This window comes from Schistocerca nitens, chromosome 12, assembly GCF_023898315.1.
Source record: "Schistocerca nitens isolate TAMUIC-IGC-003100 chromosome 12, iqSchNite1.1, whole genome shotgun sequence".
Classification (NCBI taxonomy): Eukaryota; Metazoa; Arthropoda; class Insecta; order Orthoptera; family Acrididae; genus Schistocerca; species Schistocerca nitens.
The window spans coordinates 176,275,904-176,296,039 of record NC_064625.1 but is presented as its reverse complement, the minus strand read 5'-3'; the positions used below and the strand labels follow the sequence as shown (position 1 = coordinate 176,296,039).

Genomic DNA, 20,136 nt, shown 5'->3' with positions numbered 1-20,136 from the left:
ACACTTTTAAAGAGATGAGCCCAGTAAGTTTGAATTCTATGCAGCACTAGCATTTGTACGTTTTAGATTTACAAGTGTCAGAAGATGGGAACACTTCATTCTACCCAGAGTTCCTCCGGATTACAATAAGTAATGAATAAGTACATACTTATGAAAAATAGTACGGGAAGTAAGAACAAAGCAGTATAGTATTCACGGGTTATGTGCATCTGCAATTTATGATTGGAAGGGAAACAGAAAACAAAGACTTTTTTTTTTTTTTTTTGGGAGCTGAAAAGAGCTAATTCGCAACACGGATCGAAAGGTTTTGGACTCACTTGAGAATAGAGGCTTTTAAATTTTTTCACGTCTCGGTTACGATCGAAGCGAGACACGTGTAAGCTATTTTGAAGAAGTGTAAACGATTCTAATGTTCGAAGAATAAGTTAGCTTGCAGAAGTTACTATCTGTGAAAGTGGATAATATAAAGTGACAGAACTGAAAAATATTCTACGAGTACACAAATTACTTCAAGAATAGAGAAGTATTTTAACAAATTCCCTTAACCAGGTACAGTCTTCGGAGGAGCTCGTGGAAGATTGACGTAGCTGATTACCCAGAGGAGAGGATCGGCTGCACACAACGTGAAAGTTAACTGAATTGAGAGATGTATGTGCCTTGCAACCCAGTACCACACTGTCTCTTAATATCATCCAGAGAACGTTAGAACAGTTAATAAGAGTCTAACTCCAGCATGTGGTAGAACGGTATATTGTAAAGCGTTATGTATTTGTCTGCAGTAAATAACAGTATTTCTGCAAAAAACTAATTACTAAATTTAACACGGAAAAGGAAAGAGAAAAATATAATTATTTAATTATTTGCGGATGTGGATGTAATAACGTGGTTACTGCAGTCAGATAAACAAAGGAGAAACCTTTGACCTCAAATAGTACCGTATTTACTCAAATCTAAGTCGCACTTTTTTTCCGGCTTTTGTAATCCAGAAACCCGCCTGCGGCTTAGAATCGAGTGCAAAGTAAGTGGAAGTTCTGAAAAATGTTGGTAGGTGCCACCACAACTAACTTCTGCCGTTTAATATATGTAGCGCTACACAGGCATGCTTTGCAGGCACAAAGATAAATACTGGCGCCAAAACCTCTGCGTCAGTAAATAAATTTTAAAAAAAGGTGGAAGATGAGCTTTTTTTCTCCGCCCCGAGTTTCTACCACTGCATTTTCATACATTATCCAACGAAGTAAATACAAATTCCATATTGTTCATCTTCGAATGTAGCAGCATTTCAATGCAGTGCGAAAATCCGACTCGCAAGACTGTTTGGGATGGTTGCTAATAGGTACTTTTACGAATTGTGAATCACATGCAGTATTCTCTTCACCATAAGAATAATACGAATATAAACATTTTGCCATGTATTCTCTCATGTTTGCTGCTATCTCATTTAAATCCTGTCAGCCTAATAAACTACGAAACTAAGGGTGAGACAACAACAAATGCGGAAGAATATAAATATCATGTCTTGTTTATATGTATTATTCTTATGCCTAATAGTGATACAGTCAGAAATGAAGCACGGCAATTGACTAGATTTTTAAATCTGAGAGGACTCTGAAAATCTTTGCAGACGCCTCTTTAGTACATTACATTCTGCACAGAAATTAAATGGAGAAAAATTTTCGCTAAACTCTCGTTCAGAACATCTTTTATCATACACAGTTTATTATTTGGTTGTTGTTGATCATTATCAAAGAAAGTAGCAGTGTAAGTAACAACAAATAGCAGTCTCTTGCCATTGTTTCTATAATGAGACAATTCCCCCCCCCCTTTTTTTATTGTGAGCCACGCTAGCGCGCACAAAAGTAAGCCATGCCGCGAGTGGCAACAGGCCGTAAACACTCATTATCAGAATGCGACGAACAATGCATGACACAGTAAGGTAATGCATTTTCAGCTTAGATTAATGTAAACACCTATAAGAAGGAGAACGGCACTTATCTGATCAAAGAAAAATAAGCAATCAATTCAAACCAGACGAAGCACGTGAAAAAGGAAGGGTACCCGTATAAATACGGACGGAGCGCCTGACACATAGCAGTGGCTACCTGGTAAATCTTAACTGCTAAGCTTACGACTCGAACCGAACTACTATAGGTGTATCGTCATTCATTCGACCTAAATTGTCTCTCATACTACAATGGACCAACTTTGTTTCAATTTGGAGGTGCGGCCTAAAACTTTTCTCTCCCCTTGAATTTCGAGTCTCAAATTTCAGGTACGGCTTAGATTCGGGAAAATTTTTTTTCCTTGATTTCGAGTCCCATTTTTCAGGTGCGGCTTAGATTCGAGTAAATACGGTATATATGTGGCCTACTGTTTGAAAACTCCACAGACTGTTGGTCAGATGAAAGACGAAAATTTACTACTGTTTTGGTTTCTTTCTTCAACAGAGCCTGCACTTTCATTAAAACTTATGGTTCACTATTAGAATAAATTTATAACAATATTCTGATTAAAGATTTTCTTTGGTTTTCCCACTGCAACTGAACTGGACCCACCAGAGCTACTCTCCACAATAGTATAACACTACTGCATTTGGAAACACTAAGTGGTGCCGGCACTTCAGTCTTTATCTCACCAAACCTAGTCTCGTTAGTTGCTTTGACATTGCAGGTAAAGTGAGATGCACTGTTCCTCCTGCATGGACAAATACAATCTCCTCTGCTAAGCGAGCTCATCTTGGCAATATCTGTATCAGTTTCTTCGGACGAAATATTCTCCTCTGTGTCAAAAAATTTTTTGCCAAAATTTTCACGGTCTACATCTACATTCATACTCCGCAAGCCACCCAACGGTGTGTGGCGGAGGGCACTTTACGTGCCACTGTCATTACCTCCCTTTCCTGTTCCAGTCGCGTATGGTTCGCGGGAAGAATGACTGTCTGAAAGCCTCCGTGCGCGCTCTAATCTCTCTAATTTTACATTCGTGATCTCCTCGGGAGGTATAAGTAGGGGGAAGCAATATACTCGATACCTCATCCAGAAACGCACCCTCTCGAAACCTGGCGAGCAAGCTACACCGCGATGCAGAGCGCCTCTCTTGCAGAGTCTGCCACTTGAGTTTATTAAACATCTCCGTAACGCTGTCACGCTTACCAAATAACCCTGTGACGAAACGCGCCGCTCTTCTTTGGATCTTCTCTATCTCCTCCGTCAACCCGATCTGGTACGGATCCCACACTGATGAGCAATACTCAAGTATAGGTCATCCTCTCATAAATTATTAATTTTGATAAGAGGACACAATTTATTTTTATGTAAGGTATCGCTTTTCTTATCGTGAGCTCTCACAGGATGTCTCAGTGATAATTTGGTAAACTCGTTATGCACGGGTCTCTTTAATTATCTAATGGGGCCGGATGTAACGAACTATGAACTCGCCATAAAAGAATTCTGACTTTACACTTCCATCCCTGTGTTGATGAGTAAACACCTCAACTTAGTGTGGCAAGTCAGCAGGGTATATGAAAGATAGTTCAAATTATTGTAGTTTTGTATTTCATAATTTCAACAACAACAATTTCCATTACATTCTCAACACACACCAACAGTTTTCAGGAGTGGTGCATGTGGGTATTCCTTATTACAGGGTACAATATAAGTTTGTCAATTCCCTGGCAGAAAATGTAATTTAGTTTTCCTATCTTAGGTTGGAGGAAGGAGGCGTTCCGCTGTGTACAGTTGTCTAGGAGGTATCAATTTTGTACAGCACTTCATCAGATAAATTGATCAGACACAGGGGGTGCACATAAGGGATAAGGAGGATATCGGAGCACGGATGGATTACGTTCTCTTCTCAGACAATGTACCAGAGTGAGGCAGAAGACAATGCAGTAGTTGAAGGAGGGCAGGGAGGGAGGGTGGAAAGCGAGATAGAGATATGGGCAGGACTGGGGTAATTGACAGCACTGGAAATCTAAAGACGCTAAAAATTGCCGTGAAAATGTGGACTAATTTGCATATCTGAGAGAATCTACTATACGACCAGAAGAAATGAGAGAAGTGAAAGGATGGAAGACAATGCACTGGAGATAAGGAGAACATGTTGCATTATTGAAGGCAGCAGAAAGGTGATATCGACAGAAGCAAAGATCAGATGCTTCGAGGCAACAGTAAATAATGTAATATTATAAGTGGTCAAAACGGTGACATCGGGAGAGGAAGATCAAAAGAAATGACTGTACGATTTTAAGAAGACGAAATGAGAAGTGATCACAGACTTGTTGTTGTTGTTGTTGTTGTGTTCTTCAGTCCAGAGTCTGGTTTGATGCAGCTCTCCATGCTACTCTATCCTGTGCAAGCTTCTTCATCTCCCAGTACCTACTGCACCCTACATCCTTCTGAATCTGCTTTGTGTATTCATCTCTTGGTCTCCCTCTACGATTTTTACCCTCCACGCTGCCCTCCAATGCTAAACTGGTGATCACTTGATGCCTCAGAACATGTCCTACCAACCGATCCCTTCTTCTAGTCAAGTTGTGCCACAAATTCCTCTTCTCCCCAATTCTATTCAATACCTCCTCATTAGTTATGTGATCTACCCATCTAATCTTCAACATTCTTCTGTAGCACCACATTTCGAAAGCTTCTATTCTCTTCTTGTCCAAACTATTTATCGTCCATGTTTCACTTCCTTACATGGTTACACTCCATACAAATACTTTCAGAAACGACTTCCTGCCACTTAAATCTATACTCCATGTTAACAAATTTCTCTTCTTCAGAAACACTTTCCTTGCCATTGCCACACTACATTTTATATCCTCTCTACTTCGACAATCATCAGTTATTTTGCTCACCAAATAGCAAAACTCCTTTACTACTTTAAGTGTCTCATTTCCTAATCTAATTCCCTCTGCATCACCCAACTTAATTTGACTACATTCCATTATCATCATTTTTCTTTTGTTGATGTTCATCTTATATCCTCCTTTCAAGACACTGTCCATCCCGTTCAACTGCCCTTCCAAGTCCTTTGCTGTCTCTGACAGAATTACAATGTCATCAGCGAACCTCAAAGTTTTTATTTCTTCTCCAAGGATTTTAATACCTACTCCGAATTTTTCTTTTGTTTCCTTCACTGCTTGCTCAATATACAAATTGAATAACATTGGGGAGAGGCTACAACCCTGTCTCACTCCCTTCCCAACCACTGCTTCCCTTTCATGTACCTCGACTCTTATAACTACTATCTGGTTTCTGTAAAAATTGTAAATAGCCTTTCGCTCCCTGTATTTTACAGACTTAGGGACTCAGATAGTATGACAGAAAAGTACGACAGGTACTGTTGCAGGACACGAGGAAAGACTGGCGCAAAAGCGTGTTCACAGGTGAGAGTTGCTCGAGGTGGAAGACGAAAACTGCAGAAATAAGAAAGCTACAACCAATACACGATAGATGAAGAAAGGGACAGTCAGTATTTCAGATGAAGAGTGGGGACGAAACACACCTTTATTTTGATGCGGGGCGCCTCCCCCTGGGCGAGCGGCGGCGACGGCTGGTCCGGGTTGTCCATCTCGAAGCTCTTGCGCTTGCGTTTCCGCTTGTGCTCGCGCGGCTCCCCGTCGGGCGAGTAGCGGTGGTGCTTCTCGCGGCGGCGCTTCTTCCCCGTCCGTCCCGTCGGCACCACGGTGCTGCCGCCGTCCGCCCCCTCCCCGTCTGCCGCCGCCACCTCGGCCGCCTCGTACAGCTGGGGATCCAGCGGCTTGATCGTCACCTGGGTGTGCAGACGAAAGTTACGGCAACCCGCTTTCACAGAGATGCCACTCTGACAGGACAGCCACGAAACAGTGTACAAAGAACAGGGTTATCTTTTAACAAAATTTTGACAAGTGAACATACAAGTTGTAGCGGGACTTTGAATTTCGCCGCGCTACACTCGTTCCCTCAGACATAAATTATACCGTCGCAGCTGTATGAGCGCTCGGCGGCAGAGAAAATACTAAAATTGTAACTCTATACGTGATCTGATTAAGACGAAAGAACTTATTAATGTGTAGACGTTGTGGAAGTTGTTATGAAATTCGGAGGATGGAGAGAAGCAACTAAAATAAATTGCATTTAATATCAAGACGGTTTTGTATACATTAGACATTCCTGGACAATGAAACTTATTGCAAGATTTCGGAGCAGACTTTTCACGCAGAAATGAAGTAGGAGATTTTTGAAGACCTGGACACCGCACGAAAGAAGACATGTTAACCTGGTAAAGTATGAACTCTTGTCTACACCATTTCCCCCTGTTAGTTACATTTGTTATTCTCTGTCTTTTTTCAAATAATTTTTGTAGTGGAAATTGGTTTGACTTTTGCTCAGAAACGCCACAAGGACCACCCCAGCAATAGGCTTTCCGAATCACGAAGTCCGATAACTGTTCTGTAATACGAAGTCCGATTTGCATTTCATTCTTTCCTTGTTTCACGGTCATTTACGATTTTAAAACGCCTTTTTATTCACCATTCCTCCCCACCTTTTCTTTTATTTTCTTCTCTTTTTCTTTTTCTTCTTTATTAACCACTACAAAGTTTTCCAGCCAGGATTATACACAATAAGTTACAAATCAAACAAAAGCAACTCACACACACAACTGCAGTCTCAGGTAACAACAGTGTGGTTTCAGTTGCCTGAGACTGTAGCCGTGTGTGTGTGTGTGTGTGTGTGTGTGTGTGTGTGTGTGTGTGTGTGTGTGTTGTTGATGAAGGCCCGTGGCTGAAAGCTTTAATTGTGAGAGTCTTTTTGTTATGCCTATCAGCGACTCAGCATATCCGCCATGTGACTAGTAGCAACTTTTCTTCTTATAATACTATTACACAATAAGTTACGATACATGGGCAGCGAATGTCCTGCGCGACTGGAAAAAGGGCACAGATTATTGCTATTCACATAAAGGGTAAAATAACAGATGCACAGAATCAGCAATGCCTGCCTGTTGCAGGATACTGTAGGATACTGTGACACTGCTGGTGAAAAACAAGTTTCTCTCATACGACTGTTACCGATTAGTGAAAAAACCACTCATACGAAACAAAGCTCCCTTTATTTGTACTCGAAATAGTAAATGTAAATTCAGTACTCCCGATGTACGAAGTTATCTGATCGGCTCAATGAATATTTAACAGACAGAACTCAGCACGTTATAGTGGATGGCAATTCTTCCACAGAAAAGAAAGTAGCAGCAGCAGCTATTTCTCATGCGTGTGTAGTAGGCCTCCAATGTTCCTAACATGCACAGACCATTTGTCATACAGGATCAGCAGCACTATACGATCTTTCACTAATGGCGCCGTTGCATTGTCTGTACGTGGTCGTGAACAAAAATTCCTGGACTTCCCAGTTAAATCACGCTTTTCCTCAAGTGAAAATATTCTTTTTCCCAGATGAAAGTACACTATATTCCTGGTGCAAGGACATTGTTTCCATATTAAGTGACTCCCTCGGAGTTGCAAAACTTGTCTCTCAAATGGTGGTGGATTTATACACTGGCATAGAACTTCTCAGCACTTTAGGAAACAAAACCCAGCAAAAAACAACGAATTTTAGAAATATCTTTGACTGGTGGCAACACTTACACTGCACATATCGTATTACAAAGTATAAACATGAATTCCACCAAATACAGCACTGAAATTGAGATTGCCAATCGTAGCTCACGTCACATTATGTCGCCGGCCGATGACAGAGATATTCGTAACACTAGGAGATGTGATGTAGCCAGCCAATAGCGCTGCACGTGCCATACGGATTTTTACCCCGCACACCAGTTTCTCTGAACCCCACAGGTGGGAGCTGGCATTACAGCACATCTTCGGTTCTCCAACCCACCTGGCCTCGATTAACGTCAATTCCTCCGGTTTCGACAATTCTTTGCGGAAATACAGAAGCGTCCGATCCCGCCCGTCTGCTTTGACCCATGACGTCACAAATATGGCGGAAACGACCATAAACCATGATTCCAATATGGCGCATATAAAGTCGTTACATACAAATTATGAGGACGAAAATACATCGAAAAACAAACACACACACTTTCCACAAAAAGCCTAATGACACTAACGGGACAAGCGCGGGAAATTAGGTGTTTTTGGGTGGTGGCAAACTAAATATAAACAAATTTAGACACCCACCCTCACACAAAACGACGAAAAAAACCGACATCACAAAACTCCCCAAATACCACTAAACACAATATCATCTGGAATCGGACACTTCCCTTGACCTATATATCTCAACAGCAGCTCCCGATCCTATAAATTAGGAAACACTTCCCTTGGCCTATATAGCTCAAAAATATCTCCTGATACCAATACCAACAAACACAACCACACATTGGGATCGAACACTTCCCTTGACCTGCTCACTGTTAATTTTGTCCGTCATATCCATTCCTGAACAAAAACAACAACCGATTAATTTTACTAAAATTACCACACGATTTACAGGGAACAACACTAAATTAACCTTCACACAAAATCGTTAACTCACTGAAACGAATTCCACTACAAACACAGCCGACACGCGAACATTTCTGGATAATGAGCAAAAGCAAACTGAACCCATTACACCACACAAATGAAAACCCTGAACTTACCACCAGAGAGCACAACAAACCACAACATGACGACATCTACAAACATGCCACACTCACAAACCAAACTTCGCGCCGTCATGACGTCACACACAACACCCTTACATCACGGGTCAAAGCCGACGCGTGGGATCGGACACTTTTGTCGACCCTTCTTCACAGTAACTATCCCTTTCTTCACTCCCTTTTAGTTTTCTATATCTTTCATTTTCTGATCTGTCCGTCTTTTCCCGTCGCCTCCTCCCACTTTTATCATGTATAGTGCACTTAGCTTTCCTCTCTAATTAACAGGTGGAGATGTTTGGCACTAATCTCTGTCTCATGTGTTACCCTACCTCCCACCTTTATGCTCTCTGGTTTTCAAATCTCATCCGATGCAGTTCCCAACAATCAGTCTTTCCTTCTCATCTTGTATGGTACATCTCTCCCGACCTGCGGTTCTGGCTGACTTTTCCAAAATCTACCCCTTTTCCTAGACCTCTCCAGTCCTTTTTCTTCGCCCTCCCTTCCCCTTCAACCCTTCTGCGAGAGGAAGGAGTCACTGACTCCAAAAGCACACACATTTACTTAACCTCTATACATGTTTTGTCCTGCTGCTGCTGCTGCTGCTAGGTGAATAGACTTTTTAATCTATCGATTTACACTACAAACAAATAACGAACCACATAAATACCAAATTTGACTGAAATTGTGTTAAGCTTCTACGTCACCTCCACCCCTACAGGTGATAGGTTGTACTCATCTACACACAAACTTCTGCAATTGTACGCACAGAAAACAATTGAAATTTCATCGTAATCAGAGGACAGACACAGGGAGGAATATAAAATGAACAAACAAGTATTCATTTTTATATATTACACTGACCAGTTTCAATGTCACTGTCATTATCCAGAATATTACTATTAATACAAAACAGACAAACATGCCTTTAAATACAAAGATATAAACTGTAGATAGAAAGTCTCAGTTAATTAATTGACAATAACATTAAAAATATGTTACTCGTGTGTAAGTGTACATAATGCATACTGTTTTTAGACTACACATGTGGTCAAAAAACAATGTTCCAGCCCACATTGTCTAACTTCTTCATTACGCTGTTCTGACCGATGTTACGACGTGTTACCAACTACCTGACGTTACACTGGAGCACTCTGAATCTTGTCATTATAACAAAAATCATATATAGCTATTATCGAACAGTCGTGCATTTCAATTGCAGGGCAGAGCTCGTTCATAAAAATCACCGAGTCGGGTGCAGGTACTTTAGCTGAATATTTGCATTAGACGTGCTGCAGAGATGCAGCTAATCTGTGTGCACGACAGTGCTCGTACGGATTGGCACGAGCTGTGTCCGATCACTGCCTTCTGCGATAAGTTTCTGTGAAAGACGTTGTAAGTGTGGTCAACACATAATGCATATTACAATTGCGTACGACACTGTACACATCACAAAATATTCAGTCCGATTATCTGCACGCAATCTGGTCCCTTTTACAAACGAGTTCTGTCCCGAAACACTCGCCGACTGTGCAACAGACGTCTCTGCCGGCGCATCTCGATATATCGATATGCCCGGGGCACGTTCAGAACACGAACAGTGCTCCAGTCAGTTCTCGCAACAGAAATTAACTGCGACGTGCCGTTACTGGGCCACTTCCGCCAAATTGTACAAATGTTGAATAACAGCCCCACAATATGTTATTCGTATTATAATGACACAATTAAGCGCAACAATTTAACGGGTAGAGTTGATGCTTCTTGTAACACTGATCGTGACTACGTTATAAATGAGTTCGACAGTGTCAGCTGGCACACTTCAAAATTCTATTTTTTGATTTCGTCTATGGTCTACAAACACAGACACATACATGTGAGGTAAAGGTTTTTAATGCTGGGACTTTGAAACTAGGATTTATATTTTTTCATTTAAAGTGACACGTTTGATTCACATTCGTCTGTTTTGTGTTAGTAGGCAAACACTTAATAATGATCGTGACGTATCAAATAAGTCTTACAACACTGATCCTGTAGAATTTGTTAAATATCACACTAATAACAAATATGGTAAGTAAAGTTCTGGAAGAATGTAAATAATCTAAGAGTAAAGGAAACTGTCCACCAAACAGCAGAAGTGTTGCTAGAGTCGGATGCTAGCAGCTGTTTTATGCCACTCTCGGCTCTAAGTGACCTCGTGGCTCTCATTATATTCTGTGTAGTATTTTATCTATTTGATAATCGTGTTATACTTTTACATTTTAATTTTTATTCCTGTGACATTTCTGGTTGATATGAGCACTTATGCTCAGACGTTACTAACCACATTGAGATTACATGTATTCCATGCAACTTTTTATTCTGATAAAGACTGCCCTAGTGCAATCAAAACCATGATCAATTGACAAAACTTTTATGCAACCAAATTAGCTGTATATACATCCTGCAATAGTTGCTAGACAAGTGTGTGTGTGTGTGTGTGTTCCTCAAGCTTGTTAAAGGATTTTTCCAAAAGCTAGAAAATGTTCGTTCATTTCCGTGTGCCTCTTAACGTATGAGTACATATGCACACATGCCAGCAACGCCTGATATTTTTACATTCCACTAACACATTTCTGCAACAAACAGTCAAAGTAATCAGTAGTGTGAAACTTCCTGGCAGATTAAAACTGTGTGCCGGACCAAGACTCGAATTCGGGACCTTTGCCTTTCGCGGGCAAGTGCTCTACCAACTCCCGCCCCGTCCTCACAGCTTTACTTCTGCCAGTACCTCACCTCCTACCTTCCAAACTTTACAGAAGCTCTCCTGCAGGATGGCTAGTTCTGCAAGTTTCGCAGGAGAGCTTCTGTAAAGTTTCAAAGGTAGGAGGCGAGGTACTGGCAGAAGTAAAGCTGTGAGGACGGGGCGTGAGTCGTGCTTGGGTAGCTCAGTTGGTAGAACACTTGCCCGCAAAAGGCAAAGGTCCCGAGTTCGAGTCTCGGTCCGCACACAGTTTTAATCATCCAGGAAGTTTCATATCAGCGCACACTCCACTGCAGAGTGAAAATCTCATTCTAATCATTAGTGTGTTTTCAGATATTCAGTTTAGTTGTCGATTGCATTTTATGTACAATAGTTTGAAAACTGGCACAGCCATCTGCTTCATTCAGATTCTGTGAGCAGCGCCGTGCCGTTTCGTGTACTCGCTGCTGGGACACCGACCGCACCGTGCAGTACTGACAGTGTCACAGTCGCACTGCTATTTATACCTCGGGGTCGACGTCGACTATCTGTAGACGACAGCCGAGGAAATTGCCAAAATAATGTGCATAAATGGTACCGACAACACGTGACAGATCGGTCGGGTCGAGACGATTCGTGGCCGGCCACTCACCTTGGGAGTGACCTGCGGGTCAGAAGAGCCGGCGCCGGGCTCTGCGGACGACTGACGGCCGCCGGAGCTGCCACCCGACGCGTCCTTGTGGCGCAGCTTGCGAGGAGCGTCCGTGTCCACACACTCCACATCCGAACCGGAAGACTCCTTGTCACACTCTGAGCACTGCCTGCAACACAGGTTACGACTGACAGTACAAATTGGTAGAGTAAAGCAAATGCGTAAAGTGATACCGGTGACTCGTTTAACTGTGCACTGTCGGAGGAAATGAATGGACGAACGGACAAAAGCGACGGACGAGGGCACCGACGGGAGTAAGAAGATCATTTACGGAGCGGTCAAGGTTACGAAGAGAAGCACAGTGGAAAATGTCCAGAACACAAATAAATGGGGAAAGGAAGCTGAGAACGTACAGGGACTCGGGGAGATGTGGATTGGATGGAATACTAAACCCTTAACCCTAATACAGGGAGTGAAAAGCTATTTACAATTTGTACAGAAACCAGGTGGCAGTTATAAGAGTCGAGGGACACGAAAGGGAAGCAGTGGTTGGGAAGGGAGTGAGACAGGGTTGTAGCCTCTCCCAGATGTTATTCAATCTGTATATTGAGCAAGCAGTGAAGGAAACAAAAGAAAAATTTGGAGTAGGTATTAAAATCCGTGGAGAAGAAATAAAAACTTTGAGGTTCGCCGAAGACATTGTAATTCTCTCAGAGACAGCAAAGGATTTGGCAGAGCAGTTGAACGGAATGGATAGTGTCTTGAAAGGAGGATATAAGGTGAATATAAACAAAAGCAAAACGGGGATAATGGAATGTAGTCGAGTTACGTCGGGTGATTCTGAGGGAATTAGATTAGGAAATGAGACACTTAAAGTAGTAAAGGAGTTTTGCTATTTGGGGAGCAAAAGAACTGATGATGGTCGAAGTAGAGAGGATATAAAATGTAGACTGGCAATGGCAAGGAAAGCGTTTCTGAACAAGAGAAATTTGTTAACGTCGAGTATAGATGTAAATGTCAGGAAGTCGATTCTGAAAGTATTTGTATGGAGTGTAGCCATGTAAGGAAGTGAAACATGGACGATAAATAGTTTGGGCAAGAAGAGAATAGAAGCTTTCGAAATGTGGTGCTACAGAAGAATGCTGAAGATTAGATGGGTAGATCACATAACTAATGATGAGGTATTGAACAGAATTGGGGAGAACAGGAGTTTGTGGCATAACTTGACTAGAAGAAGGGCTCGGTTGGTAGGACATGTTCTGAGGCATCAAGAGATCACCAATTTAGTACTGGAGGGCAGCGTGGAGGGTAAAAATCATAGAGGGAGACCAAGAGATGAATACACTAAGCAGATTCAAAAGAATGTAGGCTGCAGTAGGTACTGGGAGATGAAGAAGCTTGCACAGGATAGAGTAGCATGGAGAGCTGCATCAAACCAATCTCAGGACTGTAGACCACAACAACAACAACAACACAACAGAAATATGGAAGAGAAAAATGACGGGACCGGGGGTGTGGAAGAAGTCGAGAGGAATCTGACCTGGACAAACGTAGAGGAGCGATAAAGTCCACAAAAGGAGGAAAAGTGCCTGGACTGAATGAAAGAAGTGTGGAGGTGGCTCTATTGGATTATGAGAGTGATACGAAAGAAATAAGGACATCTGAATATTGGAAAAAGCAAATCGCGGTGCCAATTTTTAAGAACGGTTACAGATCTCAAATTATAGGGATATTACTTCGAAGCATCACACTGATGTGGTATTTGTGAATATCCTGGGAAAGACAGTACAAAAGACAGTAATGGGAGTATCAAGAGAGGAACGATAGAGGTTTAGACTGGGGAGGTTGACAGTGGATCTAATTTTTTTATGTAAGGCAGCTCTCTCTCTCTCTCTCTCTCTCTCTCTCTGTGTCTCTCTCTCTCTCACACTCACACACACACACACACACACACACACACACACACACACACAAAATAACAGAAAGGATTTAGTAACAAGAAGACAAGCAATGGTGTGTTAAGGGAAACACTTCAGAAAAGGGGAACACGGAGGCTCATTACAAGAAGAATAAAGGAAATGTGTTGAGGAAGTGTGAGTTGTGTAAAAATAGGACAACGTGACACAGATCAGTCAGAACACCATTATGGATGAGATAAAGGCAGGAGCAGCAGCGCAAATGGGAGACGAGTGAGTGAAAGCAAAATGTTTGCAGATGATTCGAAAGTGTGTCGAGATGTAGAAAGTGAGGCACAACGAAGACTAAATGTAAACGAGGAGGTCGGGGGACAGTACAGATTGAAACTCGATGCAAACCAGTGCAAAATGACTGAGGGAATGAGGAATAAAGTTAGAGTAGTGACAGATACAAGTACTAGAGCGGAAATTCTAAAGAAACGATTACAAGATTAGTGAAACGGAAAGGTAGAGCGAAGGAAGCAAGGATGCACCATCAAAAAGCTAACAATGTTATACTGAGCACATTACACTCCAGTACTTGTGTAGGGATTGGAAATGTAGGTAACAAAGAAGAAGCAGGTATACAGGATACAGGCTTGTGAGACAAAATTTCAAAGAAGCGGAACAGTACTTATTAGAAAGGACAGAATAAGGAATGACACGGTGAGAGAAATGCTGAAGGAGAAGCCAACACAAGAGACGATACAAAAGGAAGTAATACAGTACAGACACACACACACACACACACACACACACACACACACAGACAGAAGGCATCACAAAACAGAAGTGTCCTCATTGTGAAGCTCATACTTCACTTGGCTGAGGCACATAACTGCATGAAAAAGAAAATGATGAAATACATTGCAGTGGTGTTACATTTCAGACTTTTTTATTTTTTTATTTTTTTTTATTTTTGCTATGAAAAAGAAGTAAACATTGTTTCACATCTGCACATCATCACTGACGTCATCACTGTTTTCTGGTGTTATTGTTATAAATATAACATTATACTTTATGTGACTATCCCAGCTGTCTATGGGAAATGATTATACTACTGCCTTCACTTCTTACGTTCTTTCCTCTTTCAGCAGTATTCTTCATTCTCTGAATCACTCCCAATTCTTCTACTTCTTCACAGAATGCTCTTCTTATTCTCCTTCTTTCCTCACAAGATAGTTCCGGACACACTTGCTATTTTTGCCCTTCACCTCCACCTGTTCGTACGACTTCTATACTGGTGTCGCTTCCCAAATGAGACTTGTGCCTTCTGTTCTCCTGGTCAGTACCTTACCTGTAATCTCCTACGGTTTATTCACACACTCTATTATTATTGATTTTTTTCCGAACAATACGTACAACTCCCCGTCTGACCTCAAGCAAATTGAAAACTTTTTGTTATTATTATCATTTTAATCTTGCAATGACTGTAAGTATAATCTATAGAACACAAGAAATGCCTATCTACAATATATTATAATTTGTGGAGCACAGGATAGCTGGTCCAGCAGGATACCTGGCCCAGCAGTATAATTTTCTCGTCTTTCTATTTTGTTTTTGGATGTTGCTTGGGAAGTAAAGGCTAATTGTATTCTTTGATTGAACGACATTTTTTTCTTATTTTGCCACCGAGGAGACTGTAGGCTTCCATAACTGCCACAACACTCAACTTGTCCCTGTAGTGCCTCCGTACTGCCACTCAGGAAATGATCTGTGATGCCCTCGCTAGGTAAGTCGACTCGCAGATTCTTCTCCGATGGAGGAGCAATAGTTGACATAAAAAGAAAACACCTTAATAACATGTACAGAAGTAAAGAAATAACTAAAGGACAGACAATACAGACAGTTCTTAACACTACTCTACACTCCACAGGCTTCTTCACTTCCGAACGACTGCTGCGACCGATGTCCATTTCGTCCCGCTTCCCGTATTTGTGCCTTCGTCTCGCCCTACAATTCTCGTTTCCCACACTTCCCTCCGTCACGAACGAAATATTTCTCTGTGCCTAAAATGTGTCCTCTCGACTAATGGCTTCATATAGCCAACTTGAAGCATATAGCTCTTTTCTCCCCAATTCTGTTTGATAACTCCTCATTAGTTACTCGATATACCTGCCTGATGTTTGCCACTCTTCCGTGTCTCCTCATTTCATAAGCACCTATTTTCTTCTCCATACTGTTTATCATCCACATTTCACTTCCGTACTAAGATACGCACCAAAAAAGTACTTTTGGAAAGAGATTTTATAATGCTTACTTTTATATCAGATGCATAGGGACTTCTCTTCTTTCTGTTGCCAATCCACATTTTACATCTCCTTTACTACTTTCAGCATGTAAGTTACAATCTAATTTCTCGGCATCACAGAACTTGTTGTATCCCATTAATCTTTACTTACTTTTACTCATATTCCCCTCATAACTACTTTTTGAGACAGTACCCATTCCTTTCAACTGATGTTCTGTGCTCTTTGCTGTCTGTGCAGTATAAATGTTACCGGCAAACCTTAAAGTTTCCACTTCTTCTCCGTGGGATTCTAATTCTGTTACACTTATCATTCGATCAATGTGCAGATTGGAAAATGTGAGTGATAGGCTACAACACCGTCTCAGTCACTCGTCAAACAGTAACTTCTGCTACAGTGTCCTAGGAAACCGGCCACAGCACACGAGACGGCCGTAACACGCAAATCGGGAAAAGCGATGCTTGCACAGTCCGTAGCAGACACGTGGGCTTTTTGAGTATGTCCCCAGACCACGACGAGGTACACCGAGGGACCACCGGATACTTTTCCAGGTGACATCCGGTCACGAGTTACTACAGGGCAGCACATCTCTTCCTGGAGAATAGCTAGTTAAGGAACCTAGGAACCACTGTAGACAGTTCCCGACGTCCAGAGCTGGCCGATTTGTGCGCCGACCGATCGCAGTCCCTCAGTTGCACTCTCGACGACGGACCGTCGGTGACGACAGTGTAATGCCTTGAAGTAGACTTTTGCATAGCAAAACAGTTCTTTGAGTGTTGGTCAGTTCAGTGTTTAGTTGTGGCTCCAACGAGTTATTTGGAGCCAAATCCATAGAACTGTATTTTGGTCGGAACCACAGACAAAGCGGTGTTAATTTGTAATTGTAAATCGTGACGAACTGTTTTTAGGTTTCCAGAAGGACAATAAAGAAGTTATTATACTCCTACTAGAACTATCCTTCAATCCGAAAAACAGACACATTTTACAACTTCCTCCCAAGCTCTTCTACTCTTATACAGGGTGTTACAAAAAGGTACGACCAAACTTTCAGGAAACATTCCTCACACACAAATAAAGAAAAGATGTTATGTGGACATGTGTCCGGAAATGCTTGCTTTCCATGTTAGAGCTCATTTTAGTTTGTTCTTCCACCTACGCTCAATGGAGCACATTATCATGATTTCATACGGGATACTCTACCTGTGCTGCTAGAACATGTCCTTTACAAGTACGACACAACATGTGATTCATGCACGATGGAGCTCTGCACATTTCAGTCGAAGTGTTCGTACGCTTCTGAACAACAGATTCGGTGACCGACGGATTGGTAGAGGCGGACCAATTCCTTGGCCTCCACGCTCTCCTGACCTCAACCCTCTCGACTTTCATTTATGGGGACATTTGAAAGCTCTTGTCTACGCAACCCCGTTACCAAATGTAGAGACTCTTCGTGCTTGTATTGTGGACGGCTGTGATACAATACGCCATTCTCCAGGGCTGCATCAGTGCATCAGCGCATCAGGGATTCCGTGCGACGGAGGGTGGATGCACGTATCCTCGCTAACGGAGGACATTTTGAACATTTCCTGTAACAAAGTGTTTGAAGTAACGCTGGTACGTTCTGTTGCTGTGTGTTTCCATTCCCTGATTAATGTGATTTGAAGAGAAGTAATAAAATGAGCTCTAACATGGAAAGTAAGCATTTCCGGACACATGTCCACATAACATATTTTCTTTCTTTGTGTGTGAGGAATGCTTCCTGAAAGTTTGGCCATACCTTTTTGTAACACCCTGTATGTACAGTATCGTTTCTGCACAAATTGTGGATAATCTTTCACTTCCTGTACGAATCCTCCCACTCTACAGCCACGGTGAGGTGACTGTAACGTATTTTCGGAATGAAGAAACAGTCTAGGTTACAATGACAGCTGTCTTTGCAACCTAGACTGTTTCTTCCTACTCAGACTTTCACTCCCTGTATTTTCTCTCTGATAATTTCAGAATTCCAAACAGTGTATTGCAATCAAAATTGTCAAAACCTTTCCCTAATCTACAAATCATATATTTTTGTTTGGCTTTTTTCAACTTATCTTTCGAGATAAATAGTGAGTCAGTATCGCTTCATGTGTTCCCACGTTTCTCGGGAACCGGACCCGATGTTCCAGCTGGTCGGCTTTCACCACACTTTCCATTTTCTGTCAATAATTTACAAAAGTACTTTGCAACTGTGACTTGTTCAATTGATAGCTCAGTAATATTCACACCTGACAGCACTTTTCTTCTTCAGAACTGGAATTATTACATTCTTCTCGAGGTCTGGGGGCATTTCACCAGTCTCGTATCACACACACCGGTGGAATACTTCTGTTGTAGCTGGCTCTCCCCAGGTTCTCAGTAATTTTGACAGAACTAAGAGTGACTAAGCTTTTTCAGTGCTCTGTCAAATCTGTCTCGCAGTACTGTACCTCGCATCTCACCTCTGTGTACTCCTACTTCGTTTTCTATAATACTGCCTCGAACTTCTTTTCTTTGTACAACTCTTCTTATGTACTCGTTCCATCTTTTGGATTTCTCTTCTTTGCTGAATACTGGCTTGCCATCTGACCTCTTCATATCCATACAGCTGCTTTTTTTCTCTGTAATTTTCCTACTGGTGGCATCTATCTTTCCCCTAGTGTCTCATACTTTTACAGCATTACGTTTGTCCTCGAGCAATTCCCGACTAGCCGTTTTGTGTTTTCTGTCAATATCTTATTTTAGACACTTGTGTACCCTTTTGCCTATTTTGCAGCATTACTATATTTTCCCCATTTCATCTAAAGATGTCTATTGGTCCTCGTCTTTTTACCTATTCGCTATTTCATCTCTCGAAGCTACACTATATCGTCAAAAGTATCTGGACACCTGGCTGAAAATGACTTACAAGTTTGTGGCGCCCTCCATCAGTAATGCCGGAATTCAGTACGGTGTTGGCCCACCCTTAGCCTCGATGACAGCTTTCACTCTCACAGGCATACGTTCAATCACATGCTGGAAGGTTTCTTCGGGAATGGCAGCCCATTCTTCACGGAGTACTGCACTGAGGAGAGGTATCGATGTCAGTCGGTGAGACCTGACAGAAAGTCAGCGTTCCAAAACATCCCAAACATGTTCTATAGGATTCAGGTCAGGACTCTGTGCAGGGCAGTCCATTACAGGGACGTTATTGTCGCGTAACCACTCTATCGCAGGCTGTGCATTATGAACACGTGCTCGATCGTGTCTAAAGATGCAATCGCCACCCCCTAATCGATCTTCAACAGTGGGAAGTAAGAATGTGCTTAAAACATCAATGTAGGCCTGAGCTCTGATAGTGCCACGCAGAACAACAAGGGGTGCAAGCCCCCTCCATGAAAAACACGACCACACCGTAACACCACAGCCTCCGAATTTTACTGCTGGCAGTACACACGCTGGCACATGACGTTCACCGAGCATTCGCCATACCCACACCCTGCCATCGAATTGCCACACTGTGTACCGTGATTTGTCACTCCACACAACGTTTTCCCACTGTTCAATTGTCCAATGTTTACAGCCATTAAACCAAGTGAGGCATCATTAGGCATTTACCGGCGTGATGTGTGGCTTATAGCAGCCTTTCGACCATGAAATCCAAGTTTTCTCACCTCCCATCTAACTGTCATAGTACTTGCAGTGGATCCTGATGCCGTTTGGAATTCCTTTGTGATGGTCTGGATAGATGTTTGCGTTTAACACACTATGGCCCTTTTCAACTGTCGGCGGTCTCTGTCAGTCAACAGACGAGGTCAGCACGTGCGCTTTCGTGCCGTACGTGTCCCTTCACATTTCCACTCGACTATCACATCGGAAACAGTGGACTTAGGGATGTTTAGGAGTGTGGAAATGTCACATACA

At 42.2% G+C, this 20,136-nt stretch overlaps 1 protein-coding gene across 2 annotated transcripts in view; it reads right to left on the bottom strand.

Moving 5' to 3' along the window:
• Nucleotides 1-20,136, bottom strand: part of LOC126215033 (PHD finger protein 14) — a 185,090-nt gene that overhangs the window by 62,904 nt on the left and 102,050 nt on the right. For both annotated transcript variants that reach the window (XM_049941664.1, XM_049941665.1), the window contains exons 13-14: nucleotides 12,015-12,183; nucleotides 5,506-5,772 (exon numbers count right to left, since the gene is read on the bottom strand). In XM_049941664.1, coding sequence (XP_049797621.1) covers nucleotides 5,506-5,772; nucleotides 12,015-12,183 — 436 coding nt within the window. The remainder of the gene's footprint in view (nucleotides 1-5,505; nucleotides 5,773-12,014; nucleotides 12,184-20,136) is intronic.